Raw genomic sequence first — 12,576 nt, forward strand, 5'->3', positions numbered from 1 at the left:
TATAGGAGCAGGTAAAAATCTTATTAGCATGAATTAGCCTAGTGGTTAAGAATGGATTCTAGTATCAGGTTGCCTGTATTCAAATCTTGGCCTCCCTACTTAATATGAATCTTTTAGAAATTTCTTAAATTCAAAATGTTAATAGCTTCTAATGCATTTCTTTTTTTGTAGACCATACCCTTTTGTTCTATTCTATTCTAAATTTCATGGCCTAGAAATGTGTGTTGATGCAAGGACTTTTGGGAATGAAGCTCGGTTCATCAGGCGTTCTTGTACACCCAATGCAGAGGTAAGCATACATAAATCCTTTGGGGAGGCAGGGGTAGGGAATGTGTGGAATCTGAGTATTAAATTAAGCACAGAAGTCTGGTGGCCAAAAAAGATCACCAGTTTGTATCTATTGATGCATTTTCTAGGGCCTAGCATCTTTCCATTACAAAAACTAAGATGATACTGACTGTGAGATCTTCAGTTACCTTATACATTGAAGAAATAGTGATGTTCATTCTAAGAGAAAATAGTGGACGTCTCTGTTCTGGAAGCTATATTAGTCAAATATACGCTCTGATTTGATCAAAGTTGATGACAAAGCTGAAAACTAAAGTTGATTTTATATGTGCTTCTACAAAGCTTTTTTTTTAAATTGTGATTTAGAAGTGATATATAAAATATTTCTGGTTTGTTTTTTCTCATAGCAAAATAAACATTTTATAGTTATATAATGTTACAGTTAAGAGTGTAGGGTTTGAAGCCAGACTTACAGGTTCATGTCTTCTATTTGACTTAACTAGCTTTGTATCCTTGTCTGTGCTTTAGTTTTATCTGTAAAAAGATTTTATGTGGACTAAAGGATTTAATGCGTTTAACTACATACCTGGAACAATGTGTACCATAGAAAAGTATAGTGTTAAACTGTACTTTAACTGTTTACTTATAAACTGTATCATTACTTCTTTTCATTAAGTCAAAGATGCCATCAGTTGTAAAACTCTCATTCAGAGATGTTAAAAGGTGAAAAACTCTGCATCATAGAACCGATGAAATAGAGTATTTTCATTTTGATGCTGCTAGAGCCTGGAGAAGGCAATGGCACCCCACTCCAGTACTCTTACCTGGGAAATACCTTGGACGGAGGAGCCTGGTAGACTACAGTCCATGGGGTCGCTAAGAGTTGGACACGACTGAGCGACTTCACTTTCACTTTTCACTTTCATGCATTGGAGAAGGAAATGGCAACCCACTCCAGTGTTCTTGCCTGGAGAATCCCAGGGACGGAGGAGCCTGGTGGGCTGCCGTCTGTGGGGTCGCAGAGTCGGACACGACTGACGCGACTTAGCAGCAGCAGCAGCAGCAGAGCCTGTATCAAATATGCATTGATGTATACCTCTTTCCCAGTTGATAATCACTGATTTATGTACAAGTCTTATAGTTAATAGTGTATTTTCCATGTTGTATTTTGAATTACTTTGAAAAGAATAGTTTTCAAAATTGCAAGATGAGATGCTTCTAAAGGTAGAAAATAATTTATAGAGATACAAAACTACTTCTGGAAATATAAAATTATTCTTTTAACTAACAGGTGAGGCATGAAATTGAAGATGGAACCATACATCTTTACATTTATTCTATACAAAGTATTCCTAAGGGAACCGAAATTACTATTGCCTTTGATTTTGACTATGGGAATTGGTAAGTTCAAGTCTGTTGTTTTGAAATAATTTTTGAATGTCCCTATAAAAATATAGGTATTGTCATTACTTTTATAGTATTTTATTTTTACTTACCATTAGGCACTTTAAAATACTTGGAAACAAACATTTTGCTATCAGCTTCCATTATAGCATGGTTGCTTAACTCTTCTAAGTTGTTCTTATTTATTTATTCATTCTAAAAAATAAAATTTTATTCTAAAATTTATTCTAAATTTTCTTATTTATTGTTGTTATGTAATGCTTATAATAATTTGTAGTCCTAATTCGGCAATACTGACACTGTTTATGTAAGAATTTTTTTCCTTTTCTTTCTTGTATTTTAGGTAGGGTGTGCAATTTTAGTCATTCAATTAATTTGGTTAATCAATAGAAATGGATGATTTCACTTTTTGCCCCTCAAAAGAAAAGAAAAATTGTGCCAAATTTTCTTTGCAATATAAATTGAAAGGGTTTGTGGAGATCCTGCAAGGAAACTCTGAGAACTATTGTTCTGAAACACTAGGGGGTAAGAAAAGTTAATTCTGAGTATAAAAACTTCAGTTTAAATTTTCAAAAAGCTTACTGTAAAAAATAATAATACACAGGTCCATGTAGTGAGTTCCCTGGTAACCTAGTGGTTAGGATTCTGGGCTTTAACTGCCTTGGCCTGGGTTCAGTCCCTGTTCAGGGAACTGAGATCCTGCAAGCTGTGTGCACCCCCCCAAAAAGTCCATGTGCCTACTTTCCAAATTAAGAAAACAAAACACTGTCCACTGAAGGGCCTCATGTTTAGCAGCCAGATTGCATTTCTATTCCCTCTTTGACCAGAGATAACTGCCATCTTTAATTTGGTGAGTTTAATGTTTTTACTGTGTCTTTAGATGTCCCTAAATAGTAACCAGTAATTTTGTATTTTTTTAAAATTTATGTAAGTTACAATCTGTATTATTTTGCGTTTATCTTTTCTCATTCATTACTTTCGTGAAATTCAGTTCTTTTGTTATGTGTAGCTCTAGTACATTACTTTCACTCTTGATGTTATTTATCCATTCCACTATTGGTGGACCTTTAGATTTACAAAAAATGCTGCATGTGTACTTCTTCCCATGACAGGCACCTAGAGGTAGAACTGTTTGGTTGTAGAATGTGTCCAAACTCAGTTTTTACCAGATAAGGATGAATGACCAGTTTATATTCCCATAGCTTTACTTCCTTGCAGCACTTCTTTACTGTACAACTTAAAAAAATCAAAGTTAATCCATGTAGTATCTTTAAAAGTTTGTGTGGTATCTATTTTATATGGAGACGTTTTTAATGCCCATTATGTTTTCTGTCCGGAGAAGGCAATGGCAAGCCACTCCAGTACTATTGCCTAGAAAATCCCATGGATGGAGGAGCCTGGTAGGCTGCAGTCCATGGGGTCGCTAAGGGTCGGACACGACTGAGCGACTTCACTTTCACACATTGGAGAAGGAAATGGCAACCCACTCCAGTGTTCTTGCCTGGAGAATCCCAGGGATGGGGGAGCCTGGTGGGCTTCCGTCTATGGGGTCACACAGAGTCGGACACGACTGAAGTGACTTAGCAGCAGCAGCAGCATGTTTTCTGTCAATGAAATCTTTCTTCAGTATGCATCTCTGCTTGGTTGTTGGAGTCAGATTTATCCTGATAACTAAAGTATTCCTTTTTGGCTCTTTCTCCCCACCGCCCCCCACTCCCCTCTTCAAGGTTAAATTTCCCAATTTAGCATAATGGCTCATTGCAGTGAGAGACTGTTTCCCGTAGTGAGTAAAAACACAAGCTTTTTGTAATATGATTCTCTGGTTTCAAATCCTAGCTCAGTGACTTATCTTAGTTATATAACCTTGAAGCAGTTTTGTCATCTCTCTGCCTCATTATGAGAATAATACCACCTTATAGGAATTTGTAGAAGAATAAGTTAGCACATGTAAAAGGTTTCAAACAATTCCTGGTACAAAATAAGTGCTGAATAAATATTACCTGTTGCTGCGATTACTGTTTGCAGTTCTGTTATCCTAAAATCAGAAAGAAAATACCCAGAAAGAGTTAGTTTCTATTAATAACTGATTTGGAGAGTTGAAGGGTAGAGCATAATATTTGAATTCTATCCTTGATTCACAGAATTAGGCAGTTTGATTTGTATCTTTTTACCAGTGTTGATCACTGATCAGTGCAAAGAAACAGAGAAGAACAACAAAATGGGAACGATTTCTTCAAGAAAATTAGATTTACCAAGGGAACATTTCCTGCAAAGATGGCTCAACAAAGGACAGAAATGGTATGGACCTAACAGAAGCAGAAGATATTAAGAAGAGGTGGCAAGAATACACAGAAGAACTGTACAAAAAAGATCTTCATGACCCAGATAATCACAATGGTGTGATCGCTCACCTAGAGCCAGATACCCTGGAATGTGAACTGAAGTGGGCCTTAGGAAGCATCACTACGAACAAAGCTAGTGGAGGTGATGGAATTCCAGTTGAGCTATTTCAAATCCTAAAAGATGATGCTGTGAAAGTGTTGCACTCAATATGCCAGCAAATTTGGAAAACTCAGCAGTGGCCACAGGACTGGAAAAGGTCAGTCTTCATTCCAATCCCAAAGAAAGGCAATGCTAAAGAATGCTCAAACTACCGCACAATTGCACTCATCTCACACGCTAGTAAAGTCATGCTTAAAATTCTCCAAGCCAGGCTTCAGCAATACATGAACTGTGAACTTCCAGATGTTCAGGCTAGTTTTAGAAAAGTCAGAGGAACCAGAGATCAAGTTGCCAACATCCACTGGATCATTGATAAAGCAAGAGAGTTCCAGAAAAACATCTATTTCTGCTTTATTGACTATGCCAAAGCCTTTGACTGTGTGGATCACAATAAACTGGAAAATTCTGAAAGGGATGGGAATACCAGACCACCTGAGCTGCTTCTTGAGAAATCTGTATGCAGGTGAGGAAGCACCAGTTAGAACTGGACATGGAACAACAGACTGGTTCCAAATAGGGAAAGGAGTACATCAAGGCGGTATATTGTCACCCTGCTTATTTACCTTATATGCAGAGTACATCATGAGAAACACTGGGCTGGATGAAGCACAAGCTGGAATCAAGATTGCCAGGAGAAATATCAGGATATGCAGATGACACCACCCTATGGCAGAAAGCAAAGAACTAAAGAGCCTCTTGATGAGAGTGAAAGAGGAGAGTGAAAAAGTTGGCTTAAAACTCAGCATTCAGAAAACTACGATCATGGCATCTGGTCCCATCACTTCATGGCAAATAGATGGGGAAACCATGGCAGACTTTATTTTCTTGGGCTCCAAAATCACTGCAGATAGTGACTGCAGCCATGAAATTAAAAGACACTCCTTGGAAGAAAAGTTATGACCAACCTAGATAGCATATTAAAAAGAAGAGACATTACTTTGCCAACAAAGGTCTGTCTAGTCAAGGCTATGGTTTTTCCAGTAGTCATGTACGGATGTGAGAGTTGGACTATAAAGAATGCTTAGTACCGAAGAATTGATGGTTTTGAACTGTGGTGTTGGAGAAGACTCTTGAGAGTCCCTTGGACTGCAAGGAGATCCAACCAGTCCATCCTAAAGGAAATCAGTCCTGAATATTCATTGGAAGAACTGATGTTGAAGCTGAAACTCCCAATAGTTTGGCCACCTGATGCAAAAAACTGACTCTTTGGAAAAGACCTTGATGCTGGGAAAATTTGAAGGCAGGAGGAGAAGGGGATGACAGAAGATGAGATGATTGGTTGGCATCACCGACTTGATAGACATGAGTTTGAGTAATCTCGGGGAATTGGTGATGGACAGGGACACCTGGTGTGCTGCACTCCATAGGGTCGCAAAGAGTCAGACACACCTGAGCGACTGAACTGAACTGAACCAGTGTTGAACATGAAATGAGCAGGACTATTAGAAACTTGGAAAAGTAAATTATTTTTTATTGTGCTGCTGCTAAGTCGCTTCAGTTGTGTCCGACTCTGTGCAACCCCACAGATGGCAGCCCACCAGGCTCTCCCATCCCTGGGATTCTCCAGGCAAGAACACTGGAGTGGGTTGCTGTTTCCTTCTCCATTGCGTGAAAGTGAAGTCATGAACAAACGTTAAACTATTCAAAACATGCAAAGTGGGAGACTTCTCTTACTGTGTAACTCCAGTTTGGGCATTCAACCTGTATCCAGGAAATGGACTAATAAATCTTGGTGGTAGACATAAAGAAGGCAGAAAGTTAAGAAAATTGAAGAGCTGAAAGTGTGGTCTTTGGACTCAGAAAGCTCCATATTTGAATGTCTTCCCTACTACTTAATGTATGCCTTTGGACAAGATACTAACCCTCTGAGTTTTAATCTCATCTGTAAAATGGGAGTAATAATTATCACTACTGTGAAGATAAGAGAATGCTATTATTTTTCAAGCTTCCATTTATTTGAAAGATGGAATACTTAAGGGCAAAAGGAATTAAGAGTCAGTTTTTTATCAAGGTAGCTTTTTAAAGAACTCTGGTTATTGAAATCATTCCTTTAAGTATAAGACAAACTAGTTAAGATTTGGTATTTATTTCCCTAGCATTTTTAAAGTCAGATTTAGAGTCTTTTATCATTTTCTGCTTATATATTTTATAACACGCTGAAGTAAACTTTTTTTCCTTTGGCCTTGATATAAGCCATGCTATCATTTTACTTAAAAAGACTCAGTTTTAGCTTAGTTTTGTTTTGTTCTTTTTTCCTTCTGTAAACCATCACTGGTGATCCTTATGATTGGTTCTTCTAGTTATTATATTGGTTTTATGAGAAAGTAAAATTTATTTTGTCATAGTTACCAGGGATGAAATTTAGTGAAAAGGAGTGCTTATAATTAGTAATAGCATAGAGTTTTGTAGAGATACAGCTTAAGATGGATTATAAAATTTTACAATTTATGTCTTGAATAAATATTTAAGTGATTTTCTTTCCAGTAAGTACAAGGTGGATTGTGCATGCCTCAAAGAAAATTCAGAGTGCCCTGTTCTGAAACGTAGTTCTGAATCCACGGAGAACATCAATAGTGGTTATGAGACCAGAAGGAAGAAAGGCAAAAAAGAAAAGGATATTTCAAAAGAAAAAGACACACAAAATCAGAATATTACTCTGGATTGTGAAGGAACAACGAACAAAATGAAGAGCCCAGAAACTAAACAGAGAAAGCTTTCTCCACTGAGACTATCAGTATCAAATAATCAGGTACTGAATTTTATTATTTTAGGAATAACTGGGTTGTTTTTTTTTAACATTTTAGTTATTTATTTTTGCTTGTACTGAGTCTTTGTTGATAAGTGCAGGCTTTCTCTAGTTATGGGGAGTGGGGGCTACTCTTCATTGTGGTGCATGGGCTTCTCATTGCAGTGACTTTTCTTGTTGTGGAGCACAGGTTCTAGGCAAACAAGCTCAGTAGTTGTGGCTCGTGGGCTCTAGAGCACAGACTCCAGTAGTTGTGGTACCTGGGGTTAGTTGCTCCAGGGCATGTGGAATCTTCCCAGACCAGGGATCAAACCTTTGTCCCCTGCATTGGCAGGCAGTTTGTTATCCACTGTACCACCAGGGAAGTCCTCTACTGACTCTTGATGACAGAAATTAACAGAAGAAAATTAATTTGTCGTATTTTAAACTTTTTTATGTAAAATGGCTTAAAATTAAGTTCATTCTATTATTTAATGAAGTATTCTTATAAAACAGATTCTGCTAGAATCTGTACAATATTTGTTAAACTATTAAGGAACAGCTCACACAGCAAATCCTTGTAGAATTGAATATAAGATTTTTCTAAGACTGGGTAATTTGAACGTTTTTTTCCAGATGACACTGTTCTTATGTTTATAATAAATGTTCTTATTTATTAAGAACTCTAAAATCTTAAGCCATAATGTTTCTTTTAATTTGGGACATGCATGCATGTATGCGTGCTAAGTCATTTCAGTCGTGTCCAACTCTCTGCAACCCTAGGGACTATAGCCTGCCAGGCTCCTCTGTCCATAGGATTTTCCAGGCACAAACGCTGGAGTGGGTTGCCATTGTCTCCTCCAGGGGATCTTCCTGACCCAGAGATCAAACCCCTGTCTCTTAGGTCTCCTGCATTGGCTAGCAGGAGGTAGGTTCTTTATAGCTAGTGCCACATGGGAAGCCAAATATTTGGGACATAATGAAATCAATTATGTAAGTGTGACATAAGATTTTTGAGAGGAAATTCTCTTAAAAATATGTAAGATAAATTTGGGGAAAGAGTTTGGCCTATTCTTCTGCTTCACCAGGAAGTATTTTGTTACATGCCGTCTAAACAAGTGGAAAGACCTTTTAAATGTGAAGATTAAGATTTTATACATCTCCAGTTTCTTATTTGCATAAGTTTCCGTTAAGTTTTAAATTGAACAGATATTTACTGAGCACTTGGTATTTGTAGGCACTAGGTTTTGTGAAATAATATATATGTTTATGTGTTGGGAAGAATATAAACCTAAGGCTTTGTGGTGTCTATAGGTAAAAGAATATTATTGACTAGAATTTTTAAAAACAACATTATTTGACTGCAGGATGTTGAAAAGTTTCCTGAATTAAGAAACCAGTTATAAATTTCTGAAATTAAGAACAATTTTTATGTTTAATTAGTTCAGGATGAAAGTTATTTAATACATTGTTCAGTGTCTCTAGTTTGTAGATGGAGGAGTAGATTCTTAAAGCAGTCATTTCCATCTTTCAGGAACCAGATTTTATTGATGATATAGAAGAAAAAACTCCCATCAGCAATGAGGTAGAAATGGAGTCTGAGGAACAGATTGCAGAGAGGAAAAGGAAGATGGTAAGTTGGAAGGCCAGTAGCAGCTTCACGCTGTCACTTGTGTTTAGTGACATTGTTCTTCCCATAATACTTGTTGCTGCCTTTAGGTGGGCCTTTACCCTGTTTCTTTGAAATTGGTAAACAGGATGGTGTCACTGAGCATTTCTCTTTGGCTTTGTCATTACCATTCAAGTATCTTCCACTAATCTTTTGTATTTTTACTGTATGTTCACTAGACAATTTAGAATTTGTAACATTTATGAAATACTTTTTAACATTTTTGAAGCAGTGTACTGTTAATAAATTTTATTGCCAGAATTACTGTTCAAAATGTTTTTCATTATTTAACTAAATGTATCTTTTCTCTTTATAATTTAATGTAAAACAAAAATGGAGTTTAAAAGATTATAATAGCACTAACATGATTTATGCAAAAAGATACTGGCCCCTGCTATTTCTGTATCCCATACTGCTATCATAAAATAAGGTTTTCATTAAAATAAGTTTGGCATTTATACTCCTTGTACTATTTATTTGCAAATACCTGTATAAAAACTAGGGCAAGATATTTTCTTAAAAATCCATGGTAATTTAGCAATTGATATTAATAATGTCTAGGCCAGTTAAGAAAATATTGTGGTATAGTTTGCCTTAAGATTTGAAAATGTCTTTATTTACCAGCTGATGATCTTAGTGTGGGTTTTCCCCACTCCCTTTTTATATGCTTCCTCATTTCCTGTTTCAGTGATCTTCATGTTGTGTTTCATGGACTCTCAAGTGTCACTATACTTGGTGCTAATATCTTTGGATTTTGGTCATTTGTAGGCCTGCTTAATGTAACTGTTTTGTTGCCTTGATGGTCATTCCTCTAACACTGATGTATTGTTGATATTCAAAACTGCAAAAGTGATGTCAAACTGTTCCACAGCCTCAGGGTTTCAGAAGCACTGCTCTGATAGGACAAGGGTAGTGTTAGGAATAGGAGAGAAGGAAAACACAGGAGAAAAAATATTGGTGGTTGCTTATAAAGAAAAAGGAGTTTTACCTCTACCTAGAGAAATTATCTTGACCCTTTTCTAAGATTCAGTTACATCTAATAAATTACTTATACCTACCCCAAATACCTATGGCCCTTTTTTGACTTGATTTTCAATATTTTCCTGTTTCATTCCACAATTGTCATAGCCCTGTCTTTGTAATGATCCTGGAGAAGCTTTTAGAAGATCACTTTATGCTGTGACTGGTTTCTGTTTGAGGCATGTGTCTGGTAAAAATATGGCTTTAAAGGATATAACAGTGCTTGGGGATGGTAGGGGTGGGGATGGGCAATGGGGGGAAAAAAAAGAAACTCAAACCTGGAGATTTGTTTTATGACTCTGGGGCTGATTTAAAAATACTTTCTTCTTTTAGTATTGCAAAAGTTAGGGAAACCCGTAACATCCTAATTTTCAGATTCCAGTAGAAAATATAAATGCCTTTTATTGAACATGATGGAAGTTTGAATAGGTAGATAAAAATGCTTTCTTGGGAATCCATTTTTGTCCTGATTTTGTCTACTTGTATGCTATATTGACAAATGAATACTTCATATTTTTATATCTGTTTCAGCATACTCATTTTAATATCAGTATTTTTCATAGGAATAAACAAATGTCAGTATTTAGAATTTGTCTGGTATTTTGAAGGGGTGTGAAATTTTTTTATTGAAAAAATTTTATTGATGTACAGTGTTATATAAGCTACAGGTGTACAATATAGTGATTCATAATTTTTAAATGTTAAACTCCATTTGTAGTTATTATTAGAACATTGGCTATATTCCCTGTGTCCTGTATCCTTGTAGCTTTTTTTATACCTAGCAGTTTGTACCTCTTAACCCCCTACCATTGTATTTCCCCACCTCCTTATTTTCTCTCCCCACTGGTAACTGCTAGTTTCTTTTTTATATCCGTGAGTCTGCTTTTTTCTTATATTCACCAGTTGTATTTTTTAGATTCCACATGTAAGTGATAACATAAGAGTATTTGTTTTCCTCTGACTTATTTCACTTAGCATAATATCCTCCAAGTCCATTCATGTTACTATAAATGGTAAATTGTCATCTTTTATGGGTGAGTAGTATTCCATTGATGTGTGTATGCACGTGCATATATGTCTGTATCACATCTTTATCCATTCATCTGTTGATGGACACTTAGGTTGCTTCCATATCTTGACAATTATAAATAATGCTGCTATGAACATTGGGGTGCATGTATCTTTTCAAATTAGTGGTTATGTTCCCTTTAAATACTGGGAAATGGAATTGCTGGATCATAGTTTTAATTTTTTGAGGAACCTCCATACTGCTTTCCTTAGTGACTGCACCAACTTACATTCCCACCAACAGTGTATGAGAGTTCCCTTTTGTCATACGCAACAGTGTATGACAGTCCATGGAATTCTTTCGCCCAGAATACTGGAGGTGGGTAGCCTTTCCCTTCTCCAGGGGAATCTTCCCAACCCATGGATCGAACCCAGGTCTCTTGTATTGCAGGCAGATTCTTTATCCACTTAAGCCACAAGGGAAGCCTGAGAATACTGGAGTGGGTAGCCTATCCCTTTTCCAGCAGATCTTCCAGAGTCCCCTTTTGAAATAAGTTATTTTAAAATCCTTGGCTCTGTAACCTGTAGCCTTCAAAGTCACTCTAATGTTGTTTGTTGTCATTTCAATATTTGCCTCGATGTTTTAATTATAAAATTTTTGCTATACTCGAATGACGAGAATGCAAAAGCGTGCATCTTAAGAATTCATAAGCAGTTGCCACGACCCCCCAAGTATTAATATTTGTGGTATATTCTGAAATATTTTGCTTAGAAAAGTTTAAATGCTAATCAGCTTTTATTAATCTATGCACTCCCCTGATAACTCAGTTGGTAAAGAATCTGCCTGCAATGCAGGAGATCCTGGTTCGATTACTGGGTCAGGAAGATCTGCTGGAAAAAGGGGTAGGCTACCCACTCCTGTATTTTCAGGCTTCCCTTATGACTTACTGGGTAAAGAATCCGCCTGCAATACAAGAGACCTGGGTTCGATCCCTGGTTTGGGAAGATCCCCTGGAAAAGGGAAAGGCTACCCACTCCAGTATTCTGACCTAGAGAATTCCATGGACATACAGTCCATGGGGTCCTAAAGAGTAAGACACAACTGAGTGACTTTCACTTTCTTCATAGTCTAGTGTTTGCCTTTTATATTAGGTTATAGGCTAGCTTATCATCAGTAATTAGATAGGTCAACTACTGAGAAACTTAGGTTAACCTCATTTAAATTTTCTCCTGGACAGGACAGACTTTAAATCATTATAATAGGAGATACCAGTCCTCATGAGATTGGGGTATAAAAAGAGTCAGACTTTCCTCCCCTAGAAGTACCATGTAATATCCAAATTAAAATATACTTCAGCCTATCTTTTTGTAGTACAACTTGAACCATATGAAATTTTTGAGGATAGTTTTTACTTACATAAATGGCAGTTCCATACACAATATTAGTATGTTGCTTGGTCTCCAAAAATAGCACCAGTGTCTATGTATTTTGGTTGCTGCTTAAGAGTGGAAGACAATGTCTCTGCCTTCAACAGTTACAACGCAGCAGGAAGTGTGGTAAAGGAGATACAAGATTGTTAACTTACAGCTGGAGGGTTCAGCGGCCATTTCATGAACTAGGTAGAATTTACAGTGGACCTTATGATGTTTAGTAAATAAGTACAGATTAGTTTGTGGCTCAGTTGTGTGGAATTGAATGGGTGGTTATTTCTCTAGGGGAAATAACCTGGAGGTGGTTATGTGATAAAACACATTTGGCTGGAATTTGTAGTCTGGTTTTTTGGGTGAGGTGTGGGGAGGGATATAGGGTAATAAGATTGGTTGGCTGTAGATCATATGAAATGCTGAATGATTAAGATTTTATGGAAGAATATTCAAATCATTATGTGTCCAGGATAGGAAGCCATTCTTTTATTAACAGTTTCCTTTTTCCTTCATATGGTTTGTCCCATCCCCTCCC

At 36.8% G+C, this 12,576-nt stretch overlaps 1 protein-coding gene across 8 annotated transcripts in view; it reads left to right on the plus strand.

Moving 5' to 3' along the window:
* KMT2E (lysine methyltransferase 2E (inactive)) overlaps positions 1-12,576 on the plus strand; it is a 96,317-nt gene that overhangs the window by 65,239 nt on the left and 18,502 nt on the right. For all 8 annotated transcript variants that reach the window (XR_016036967.1, XM_088834211.1, XM_088834197.1 and 5 more), the window contains 4 exons: positions 172-289; positions 1,580-1,689; positions 6,679-6,943; positions 8,454-8,552. Coding sequence is in view for 7 of the 8 variants with exons in the window: in XM_088834211.1 (XP_088690337.1) it covers positions 172-289; positions 1,580-1,689; positions 6,679-6,943; positions 8,454-8,552 (592 nt within the window). In the remaining variant the exon portion in view is untranslated. The remainder of the gene's footprint in view (positions 1-171; positions 290-1,579; positions 1,690-6,678; positions 6,944-8,453; positions 8,553-12,576) is intronic.

This window comes from Moschus berezovskii, chromosome 3 (genome assembly GCF_049115385.1).
Source record: "Moschus berezovskii isolate FMDL1 chromosome 3, NW_MosBer_1.0, whole genome shotgun sequence".
Classification (NCBI taxonomy): Eukaryota; Metazoa; Chordata; class Mammalia; order Artiodactyla; family Moschidae; genus Moschus; species Moschus berezovskii.